At 30.6% G+C, this 12,052-nt stretch overlaps 1 protein-coding gene and 1 long non-coding RNA gene across 2 annotated transcripts; both read right to left on the bottom strand.

The window, feature by feature from the left end:
• Positions 1–809: 809 nt before the first annotated feature.
• Positions 810–1,944, bottom strand: LOC131630729 (uncharacterized). Its single transcript, XR_009292447.1, has 4 exons — positions 1,807–1,944; positions 1,522–1,577; positions 1,406–1,423; positions 810–840 (listed from the first exon to the last, which is right to left on the bottom strand). It is a non-coding gene; the product is annotated as an uncharacterized LOC131630729 (long non-coding RNA).
• A 454-nt stretch (positions 1,945–2,398) lies between these two features.
• On the bottom strand, positions 2,399–5,718 carry LOC131630721 (subtilisin-like protease SBT1.7). Its single transcript, XM_058901475.1, has 2 exons — positions 5,700–5,718; positions 2,399–4,752 (listed from the first exon to the last, which is right to left on the bottom strand). The coding sequence occupies exons 1-2, from the start codon at positions 5,716–5,718 to the stop codon at positions 2,399–2,401; spliced, it is 2,373 nt and encodes a 790-aa protein (XP_058757458.1).
• Between the last annotated feature and the right edge of the window lie 6,334 nt (positions 5,719–12,052).

Raw genomic sequence — 12,052 nt, 5'->3', positions numbered from 1 at the left:
CAGATTTATAAAATCAATAGCCCTGTGTTTGAAACAAACAAATGCTGCCTTTTAAGTAACCTTCAGTAGCAGTTACACACAAATACCAGAAGGAGGATTTCATGTTTTTTATAATATTTTCTTTCTCTTTCTGCTACATTTACTAAATATGCATAAGAAACTTCCACAGCTTCATGATTTTTAGTTTACATACTGATAGAAACTTAAAGTATGTAAACTGAATGGCTACTTAAGAGCAAGAAGTGTACATACAATAGCACGAACTATATATATATATATCAGATACCGAAACTTAAAGTAGACATTTCAATAATTGAATTATTCTACGCCAAATAAAAACAACAACTAATTACAACATAAGCAACACTTCCTTACGAGATGCACAAACATTAATAGGACCCAATATAAGTTGATGCAAGAAAATTTAAGAAACAAACTACTAAGTAGTAGCATGAACAGCAGCCACAATAGTAGTGGCACATCAGTTCATCAAATCAAGTCACTAAAACATACAATCAGTTTTAACATTGAATCCTAAAGTTATATATGTATTGTGGATTGAAAGTAGTTACTAGTTAGTCCCAAATCCCAAGCCAAGAATCAGTTATATCATTCTAGCAAGATTAGTTTTGCCAAAAAATCACTTTTCTACTTAAAGGTCATCAAACACAAATCATTCCGCTACAAAGTACATGTCAAAATCAACTCTAGCAAGATCTAATCCAACACAGAGGAAAGCAGCAGCAAACACAAATCTAAGTGAGCTCAGAAACAAGTTAGAACACTGACCTTAGTGCCAAAAGGACCTTCTGGATGATCTGTTTCAAGAATATTCCTCCCCTAAACAAACAAACAAAAAATACATAATTACAAACTTCCTTCAAATGAATAATCTATAGTATATTGCAGCATAATAGAGTTTCAGAGTAAAATTCATAAATTATCATACACATACACATATCATAATAACAAGAATTTCTTCTAATAATCACAAGAAATTCAATTCAATTCATGATATTAAGCATAACTAGCATTCTGATTTCGTCCCAAACAGAAAATCAATTTTAGATTTAACAATACTAACAGTCAAATAACGGAAATAGCAGTTATAACTTGAATCTAACATACTTTCTCAACCTAAAATCCAGATCAGTTTTCAACCCTAACAAAATCTAACCTAAATCACCATAACAAAATCTAACATAAACTCAGTGCCTCTCTCAGTTTCAAATCACCATAACAAAATCTAACATAAATAACAACAACAGATATAACAATGCAGAGATTAGGTCAAAATGAAGCCCTCAGTAGATTAGGTCAAAACAAAACATGCATCAAATCACACTATCCAAACATCAGTAGTAGAATTTGTTTAAACATAGATTAGGTCAAAAAGAAACCCTACCGTATTAGCCTCCAGAAGCTTTGGTACCTCACATGCAAAACAAAATATATATTAGGTCAAAAAAATCAAAGGAGACGAGGGAAGATGAGGAACACGAACAGAGAAGAGAATCGTACCCAGATAATCGTACGCAGATGAATAGAGGAAGCCTCCAGAAGCTTTGGTACCTCAACTGCAAAACAAAATATATATTAGGTCCAAACAAAATCAGAGGAGACGATAGAGAAGATGAGGAACACGAACAGAGAATCGTGACATGAAGAGAGTTAGGGTTCGTGAGATGAAGAGAGTTAGGATTCGTGAGATGAAGAGGGTTAGGGTTCGTGAGATGAAGAGGGTTAGGGTTCGTGAGATGAAGGTGAAGCAGAGATGAAAGCAGAGATGAAGATGAAGAAACTAACCTGTAAGCGATGGAGGTGGCAGCAGCGGCGGAGCGGTGGAGCGGCGAAGCGAGATAGTTTTGGGAGATGGAGTTTTCAGAGTGTGCGTGTTTTTTGTTCATATGGCTTTGGGAGATGGAGTTTTTGTTCGTGTTCTTTCATTTTTTTTCTTTTTTTAATTAAAAAAAATAGAAAAGAAAATATTAAAAGATATAGAGGGAAACTAAAAAAAAAGGAGGGAACTTTTGGAGGGGTTTTTTTTGGGGTTTTGGCCACAGTTTGAACTGAAAATTATAGGCCTCGGTTTCTTAGTTGCGGCTTAAAATATCTACCGTTATACAGGCCACAGTTTTACACTCCGGATTCAATATTTCTATAACATACGTCTACGCTTTGATAATCATGGCTAAATCATATATGTGGCCACAGTTTCTGAGCTGTGGACAATTTTAGCGTGGCCGTAGGCCAAATTTCTAGTAGTGGAAAAACAAGAATAAAAACTAAAGTGTATATTCATACATGATAAAACAAAAGTAATAAAATCCAAATGTATACAAATATTATGTTTTATTATTTTATTATATAATCATAAGAACAAAACATCAAGCTTTTACTATATTTTCCACCTAACTGCTATAGGACTTTTAACAACTATTTTTCCATCAAACCATTCCAAACTGCCAAAACTTTGAGTAATATTTTGTTCTGAAGTTAATGTAGTAAATGTAACTATGTATGATTTTTTCTCATTTTCCTTAAAACTTAACACTTTTGGTTCAACCGAGATTTTGACGGATTGAACATCGAACTTAACAGATACCTTGTATGTTCCTGCCGCACCCACATTGGTAAGAGTCCGAGTGTGTTTAATCTCATCATTTCCACCCTCAAAAACCACTGCAAATGAAGGATAATTAAGGTTTGTTACACTGTATTGTTTCTTTAGATCGCATGTGTACTTTCTCCTTGCTACAATTTCAATATCAACAGGCGAGTAGTTCAATGCACAGAGGAAGCTCAAGTAGTCATCCGTTGTTAAATCATAGACAAGGCCAGGATTTAGCGCGGAAACAGGATCAATATGTCCAGCACCAAAATCAAACGGAGTTGCTGGTTTTTTGGTTGCGCTGTCTAATAATGTCTTATTGTTTTTGTAAGTTGTATAAGCGGTTGTCATCAACGCGGATCTAATGACGGCTGGGCTCCAATCTGGATGAATGGACTTGATTATAGCTGCTAGTCCACTTACATGTGGGCATGACATGGATGTTCCTGATAAAATGTTGAAATCTACGCGTCTTGGATCAGAATCCCAGGTAGTGGGACTCACATTTTTTGAATAAGCTGCTAAGATGTTAACACCGGGAGCAATGAGATCTGGTTTCAATATTTGAGGGGTTATTGGATTCGGGCCTCGTGAGCTGAAATCTGCAACAACAGGAGATGGCTCAACATTTAGCTTTGTTCCCTGAAACACAATTGTACTCATCGGTGTTGGATCAGAAAACAGGTAATTCTTGATAGCTTCACCATCTGTGAAGCTAACAGAAGTTGCTGGCAAAATATGAGCATCAGCTCGCGGTATTTCTCCATCTGTCTTAGTGTTGGCTAACACCATGCCCAAACCACCAGCAGATTTCACTGTATATCCTTTGGCTACCTTATCAAGATATCCACGATCACATAACACAATCTTTCCCGCTACTTTTTTTGGAGCCAAGCTACCTGGAAGACATCTCGCAGCATCATTTTCATCATCTTTGCTTGCATTTCCTGCATATATGAACGACACAAGAGTATCGGGCAAAGAAATTCCTTTATAAAGTGACACACCAGAATAATTGTTTCCATTTCCTAAACTGACGTATGCAGGAAAATCTCGATCGAGTGTTCCGGCTCCCACGGTGGTAATCCAGGGTGCTACATTAGTGACACGGGAAGGAGTAGGACCCGAATTTCCTGCTGAGCACGAGACTAGAATACCATGTTCCGTAGCTGCAAAGGCTCCAATTGCGATGATATCCTTATAATCACGTGTTAGACCTCCAAGCGATAATGAAAGAATATTGACGTTGTCAGCAATGGCCCGATCTATTCCTGCCAATATATCTGCATTGCTACAGAAATCTTTCCAACAAACCTTATACATAGCAACTCTAGCTCCAATTGCCATCCCACGTGAAGTCCCATTGGCATAGCTAAAAAGACTTGTGTTTTCCACCGCAGATCCTGCAGCTGTGCTCGCGGTGTGGGTTCCATGGCCATCATCATCTCGAGGCGATCTAGACTGGATGGCTTCATTAATTGGACCCATAAACGCCTCGATGCCCTTTGAAAAGAATCTAGCACCAATCAATTTCTTATTACAATTATATGTTGTAAAATTTGTACCTGTTTCACATTCTCCTTTCCAATTACGCGGGATTGGCCCGAATCCAGTATCATCAAAGCTCTTGCTTTCGGGCCAAATACCTGTGTCTAGGAGTCCCACAATTACATCACTACTTTTGTTTGTCGTGGGGAACAAACTAGCAAGTTTATCAAGCCCGAGAAATTTTGGTGTTCGAGTTGTGTGAAGTTTGTACATTTTATCGAGTGTCACCTTTAGAATCCCCGGTTGGCTCTTTAGTAATTGATGTTCTTCAACTGTCAAACTTGTTGAGAATCCATTTATTGCATTATCATAGGCATAGAGTACTTCAGCTGACTCGGATACCGACTTCACAATTGATTTGTACCAGATTAAATGATGGTCGAAGCTTGTTGGCATTGTGGATTTGGCAACATGAACAATGTAGGTATTCTTCTTATTCTCACTATTATCTGTTCTTGCCAGAGACACATCATGCACACTCAGAATCACAAAAAGAATTACAATGAGGGATTTCATAATTGTTTCTATGTTAGATAGCTTTGATTGTATGTATTGAGATGGGATTGTGAGAAAAATGTAGTAGAGAACCTCATCTTATAAGGTGGTGAAAACATGCATTGGAATTTGAAGTCAATTTGCTGAGGAAAAAGAGCAGTAGAACAAGGAGAAATTTTAAAAAATATGTCATTCATTTAAGGAAAAGTATTAAGTTCTATATTAAGTAATTGTAATTTTTGACTTATGCAATAATACTATTGTAGTTTTTTTGGACTATATATTATTGAAGTTCTTGAAATAAAATAAATACTTTCGTACTTGTTAAGAAAAAAAGAGTTAGTATTTTTAATGTTTTAAAAATATAATATTTTAAATTATATCAATATTATAAATATAAAAAAAAAATTGGAGTAAATGTGAAAGCTCAACTAGTATGCGTCAGCTGAGCTAAATGCTTATAAACTATTGTAAACATGATAAATAGGTGTGACATGTTGTAAATAAATTGTTCATACAACCGAAAGAGTTTCATAAATTTCTACATGTTAGATAGCTTTGTTTGTATTGTGCGTATTGAGATAAGATTTTGAGATAAACGTATTAAAGAAGCTTACTTTATAAAGTGATGAGAACATGCATTTGAAATCAAAATAAAAAGACCAATAGAATAAGGAGATATGACAAAAAAAATGTCATATATTAAAGATTTTTTTAAAATTTTATATTAAATAATTACAAATTGACGTATGCAATTATATTATTGAATTTATTGATAAATACTTTCGTATCCATTAAGAAAAAGAGTTAGTATTTTTTTAATGTTTTCTAAATATAATATTTTAAATTATATTGACATTATAAATAAAAAATGTTGATGTGAATGTGATCATTTAACTTAGAGTTGTCGAAATGGGCTAACCGGTCCTAAACGGGCCGGTCCATTCGGGACTCGGGCTTTTCAAGACCAGGCCCAAAAAGTTCAAATTAAAATGGGCTCCAATTTTGCTATTCAGATCCAGCCATGTCTGAGTTGGGGGTTTACCAGTCCTAAACGAATCCATTTCCACAAAAAAGAAGTCTTAAGTAACTATGCAATGCAATAATACATGTATTATATATTAAATTCTAAATCCAAAACTAGGATTTCTAAATAATGTAATAACAAATTATCCAACGTAAAATTGTCTATGAACATGTAAGATTAGTACTTGTATTTAATACATGTATCGAACATAATGCAAATTACATGTTCGAATACATGTATAGTTAAAAATACATGTTCAAATACATACATGTATAATTAATAATACATGTTCCAAATCCAAATACATGTAGTTACAAATTACATGTAGTTAATAATACATGTAGTTACAAATTACATGTTCAAAATATTTATATATCTTTGTTCTGAGATAACACAAAATTAAATAGTCCTAACTCAACTCGTAACATCACTTGGGTTTTCTTCAACGACGTTCACATGTTCAAATGTGTTGGATATTTGTTCACTTTTATCGTCTTGATTAGTATTAATATCATTATCAAATTATAAGGTTAATTTAGTAAAAATGCAATGTTTTATGACAATATTATTACATTCCTTAAAATATGTAGAAAAACTTTAAACGACATTGATTTTAAAATGAAGGGAATACTAATTAGAACATTGGGTCTGTCTAAAGATCAGGCGATTCAAACATAAATTTTAAACCTCAAAATTTTAATAAAAAAATTAAAAAAAATGTGAATTTAATTATAAATATATAAATTTATAGAGTTTATATTAAATTTAATAGTTGAATGAGTAAAAATTCTTATATTATTTTGGTTTTTAAATTAATTTTCGTCAATTAAAAAATTAATTCTTTTAATATATTTTAAATATTTTATTTTAAAAATGATTTTAGACTTCAAAGTAGGTTAGATCAACCCTACTCATACAAGTGTTTGAGAGTCATTCAATGATATAATTAATATATTATTTTTGTTTTCGGCATCAATATATAATCTACTATTATACCATAAATATTTTAATTCTAATTAAAAGTTATTTATATCTAGTATTAAATATTTTTTTATATAGAATTATCTCAAACAAAAGGAACTTATGCCAAATTAGAAAGAAAAATATTTGAATCTCATATAATTATATATATTTTATATATCACAACTTAGGTTGTAGGAAAATTTTGACAAAGAAATTATTATTTTTAATTATCATATTACATGTAGGATAGTTTAGACAATGAAATTGCAAATATTTATTGTCTAAAAAAAAGAAATTCAAATATAAATGTGATTATTAATCCATGCATGTCATAAAGAAAAAAAATGTTATATTACAATCCAAGTTTAAAGAAAATAGTAGAGATAAGTGTGTGTTATATTAGTTTGTAATCTGTTTTTAGTTTTATATCAAATGCTACATATAAATCATAATTGTCCTTAATATTCTGATTGGAGATTCTATAATATTTTTTGATCAAGAAATATTGATGGAGGTTTTATTAGCCTTAAATTCTATAATGTACTCTAAAGTTGAGGTTCAAGTCTCAAAATTTTTCAGACTCTATGTAGGCTAGTCATGATTTAACCATGAAAATAATAATTAGAGATTCTATTTGACTAAATTTTAAAAATGACAAAGATTTATGAGGTTTTATTTAAGTAAAATTTAACTGTGAAATTTTGAGACCCTGTTCGGTAACCCGACTTAAACGCCCTCAAAGACAGTCTAGATAACAAAGCAAGTCAAAAGATTTTTTTATAGAAATTATTTCGTAGCAGAAGGAGAGATCGGCGGTACGGTGTTGAGATGCTTCTCTAATGCGATTTTGCAAATTTTGGGTGTGATGAGTTGAGGAGGATCTGCATGATTAATATTTTGATGGTATAGTTAGTGAGATCACAGAGGTGTAACTTGCAAGAGTGAGAGTGGATAAATACTTGTTATGATACGTGACATGTTTATATATGATGAGAAGTTAAAATCGTCCACTTTAATCTAGCATAGGTATAGACCATCTAATTAGATATGACAGTGTCGAGACTCCTTTGCCCCTCCAGGAAACACAAATGCTAAGTCTAAGAAAGTTATAGAAGCTATGAAAAAAAAACATGTTTAAAAGTAACATTAAAAGCATGTTTTTTTAGTATTAAAAACATGTTTTTTTAAGTATTTGCATTCTAAAATTCAAACATATTGAAAACCCAAAGAACATTAAAAGTAAACAGTTCATTAAATAAAACTCAATGACATAATATATCAACAACAATAATATTACACCAACATAAATTAAAAAAATTATCATTTAAATACAAACATCATCATATAAAAAATAAATTAGTTTATTCGTTTATTTCAACTATGCATTTTGCGATTTCATCAATTGTCTTGAAACAAATCAAACTTGAAAAGATAGTATCAACTATCAACATGTTTGATCGGGGTAACATCTAACTTAAACGGTCCTTAAGAATGACGCTAATATTTGAGAACTCTCACATCATTGTCATTTTGAAGCTACACATCACTGAACACATTCATCATTGTCGATTGAAGAGTGTTGATACTAAACGATGATTACCATTGTTGTATCGCGTTGGTTGAGACGATCATTCAATTGGTATAGTTGATCCTTCAAATTACACACCAAAAACATAATCTTAAATTTAATTCACTAAGGGATTGAGAATTAATTTAAGGTTAAAGGCTAAATTGCTAAGAGATTATGATTAAACACTCCTAAAAATTGATATTAATGTACAATATTAAGTTCAATTAAAAAGTAAAATTAGAATTATCAAGGAAAAACAATAACAATATATAATTCGAACTTGTAAAATTCTCCATCAATCTGATAAGGTGATTTACATGTTCGGATTATATGATCTATTTGCTTATTTTTAAACTTATATTTTACACACATATCAACAAAGAACCATAACATAATAACATAAAGTAATAATATAAACAAAAATAGTTAAGAATATATGTAATATTTTAATATATGTTATTCTCACTTAGCCTTAGATGCTCTCTTTCATATGTAGGAAGATTCAGATGCGGCAAGTATGGATTATTTGATATTTTAAAATACCATCTCATATAGATGTTGATGTATCGTAGAGCTTGAGCAGTTAAATATAGATAGATGAGTCTTTTCAGAAGGCTCTGAGGCATGGGGCATTCTAGATGCCGTCATAGAGGAGGCACATATGACACTATAATACAAAATGCAGCGTAGGAACGGGGGGTCTGAGTCCCACATACGCCATAGCATATAGTATTTGTATTAACATTATTATCGTTTATAATTTATTTTAACTTCATTATGTATTCTAATTTTATTAATTTATATATGGTATTTTCATATTATTTGATTAGTTTATGATTTAATTTATATAAAATCTAATATGGTAGTATATTTATAATACATCGTCGGTTACATCAGTGTATCTTCAAAACAAAGTCAAAATTTACTGTCTAGTGTGAATCTGGATATACATCTCTATATTCTGTCTAGGATGAATACGTAGATGCATCTCCGGATCAATTTATGTTAAAATGAATGTGCCTCGGTTGTAGGGATGGCAATGGGCAGGGTTTGGGCAGGGTACTATAGTACCCGTCCCCATACCCGCAGTTTAAAAAAATCCACGTACCCGAGCCCAAACCCGCGTGGGTATCAATATTCATGTCCGTACCCGTACCCTGTGGGTACCTCAATGCCCATACCCGTACCCGTTTACCCGCATTTATAGTAAAATTAAATCGTTTAATTGCAAAATATCATATAATTTAAGTCTTTTTAACAATATTAAAAAAATTATGTATGTTATTGTTGAGTTAAGAAACAAATAAACACTTTTATTAAAATGTATAATGATTTAATAGCGATATATTTTTAAAAAAATTTAGAATCATGCATTTTTATATAATAATATAAATGACATTATAGAAATATGTAGTGTGAGTATGGGGCGGGTTTAGTAGTAAGGTACCCGTGCCCGCACCCATACCCGCATATTTTAATGGGTAATTACCCGTGTCCGTGCCCATACCCATTTTTATGGGTATTTACCCTACCCGATATGAGGTTTTTTGTGGGTACCCACTGGGGATGGGCCAAATTGCCATCCCTACTCGGTTGTGAATGCATGGGGTGCATAAGGTGAATCCGAAGATGCATCTCCAGACTAAACTTTGGAGAGAAAAAAAGACGAATCTCATATTAGGATGTGTTTTAGTGAGAAAATGGTGCCCATACGTAAATACGCTTTCAAAATTTGAGGAGCATTTTAGAATTTCCTTAGGTTGTATTTGAATGAGTTAATTGAAAATTTCTAAGCAATTTAAAATTTTATGCAATTTAAATTATTCAGTTGAAATTTATTTATTTTAAAACTTTTTCTTTGGATTGAGCATAAGAAAAAATTATTTAAATTTTCGGCTCAATTTTATAAATTTTAAAGTTATGGGGTCAAATTTTAAATTTAAAAGTAATGACGTATTTGTAAAATCTAAAAATTATTAAAGGACTTATTGTACTAATTTTTAGGGTCAATTTTATAATTTTGAAAACTATAAAGACTAATTTGTAAAAGTTAAAATAATAACATTGACCAAGTTGACATTCAAAATTTATAGAGTATGAGAGAAATTTGAATTTCTTTAATTTTATGTATCATTTTAAAATCATAAAATTTAACTTGGACAAAATATTCAAAATATATTTCCACAATTTTAACAATTCTTTGTATTTTTTATCCAAAACATGAAATTTGTTTAAATCATTCTAAATTTTCTTAAAACCTTACATGCTCTCATTAGAGTATGTTTGGATGAGGTAATTTAAAATTTTCAAGGAATTCAAAATTCTAAGCATTTTAAATGATTCAATTAAAATTCATTCATGTTTAAATTATTTTGTTTGGATGAAGTAGTAAAATAATTCATTGTTAATTTTTTGGGGTCTTTTTCATAATATTTTAAAATTTTCGGCCAAATTTAAAATATAAAAATAGAGACCAATTTGCAATTTTTGAAAATTTGAAGGGACTAATTTGTAAAATATGAAAATTATTAGGCACTTATTTGTAATTTTTGAAAATTTTAGAGGTGGATTTGGAATTTTTATAAAATATGAGAAATATTTTATAAAATTTTAAAATCTAATAATAAACAATTGTGAATGAGTAGTTTCAAATTATTTACTTTTTAATATTATTTTAAAATTCTTTAAATTTATCTTGAATAAAATACTTTTTATAAATTTAAATCATTTTAACAATTTTTTATATTTTTTATTTAAACAATTAATTTTATTTAAATTATTTTAAGAGAGAAAGGGATATGCATCGACTGTGTAAAATATTTTTACACTGTCAATCAATCACAACTATATATCTAATTAAAACATAATTTTAATTTAAAAAAACAAATATGTATAAAGTTAGTTTACACGATCAATGTATTACTTTTAAACTTTTATTTTAAATTATCTTAAAATATTTCATCCAATTAAGTAGATTTGTTAAATTATTTATTAATAATTTTTTAAACTTTTAGGGTGCGATACAAAATTCTCTTTCCTTTTTGTGCATCAAAATATTATTATGTTACAAATGACTTTCAGTTTCTTGATGATGGACTTTGTTTTCAAGACAAGATAGCAAGTTGATGATTGCTGTTACTATTTTGCTTGGGCTGGGGCCATTCGTGTCATGCTATCTTTGATATACTACCATTATAAAAAATCAAATTAGAAGTTCTTATTTGCACCCTCTTTTCTAGTTACGCACATCCATTGGCCAGAACCCCTTTCTAGAATATATGTATACATTCTTGTAATTTGCTTCCGAAATGCATAACTATTTTTCGTTGTGTGAATGATATTTAAACTATTTGAAGTTTATATTTTTGGAACAAATATAAATGCACTCTGAAATTTTGATTCTAGAATGCATAAGAATTATTTTACGTTAATTAAGTTCCAGTATGCATAATTATGGTTTTTGGAACTTTTGCGTTTTGAGGACGAAAATAAGTTTGATTAAATTGATTTTAATTAAAATTTAGATGAGATAAATAATTTTAAAATGGATTTAATAATATTGATTAAAATTTAAAATTCATATTTAAAATTTTGTAAATAAATAAATTTTGATTGAAAACTCTCAGACACATCAAAGGATAAGTGTAACCATAAGAAATGTGTAAATGAAGCAATGAGTGGGCCCTGACAGCACACAATAGAGAACATGGTATGGTCAAAAACCGTTGGAAGAGCTGATTCTGTGAGCCCAGTCCTTTTCTTTTGTGTTTCCGTTTTAAGTGTTCTATGTGTGAGAAAACTTCTTTTATTAGGTGCTCTGCTACTCCCTATCTGCCAA

The sequence above is a fragment of the Vicia villosa genome, unplaced genomic scaffold (assembly GCF_029867415.1).
Source record: "Vicia villosa cultivar HV-30 ecotype Madison, WI unplaced genomic scaffold, Vvil1.0 ctg.000726F_1_1, whole genome shotgun sequence".
Classification (NCBI taxonomy): Eukaryota; Viridiplantae; Streptophyta; class Magnoliopsida; order Fabales; family Fabaceae; genus Vicia; species Vicia villosa.
Note: the sequence above shows the minus strand (reverse complement) of the source record. Positions and strands in the feature narration are given on the sequence as shown.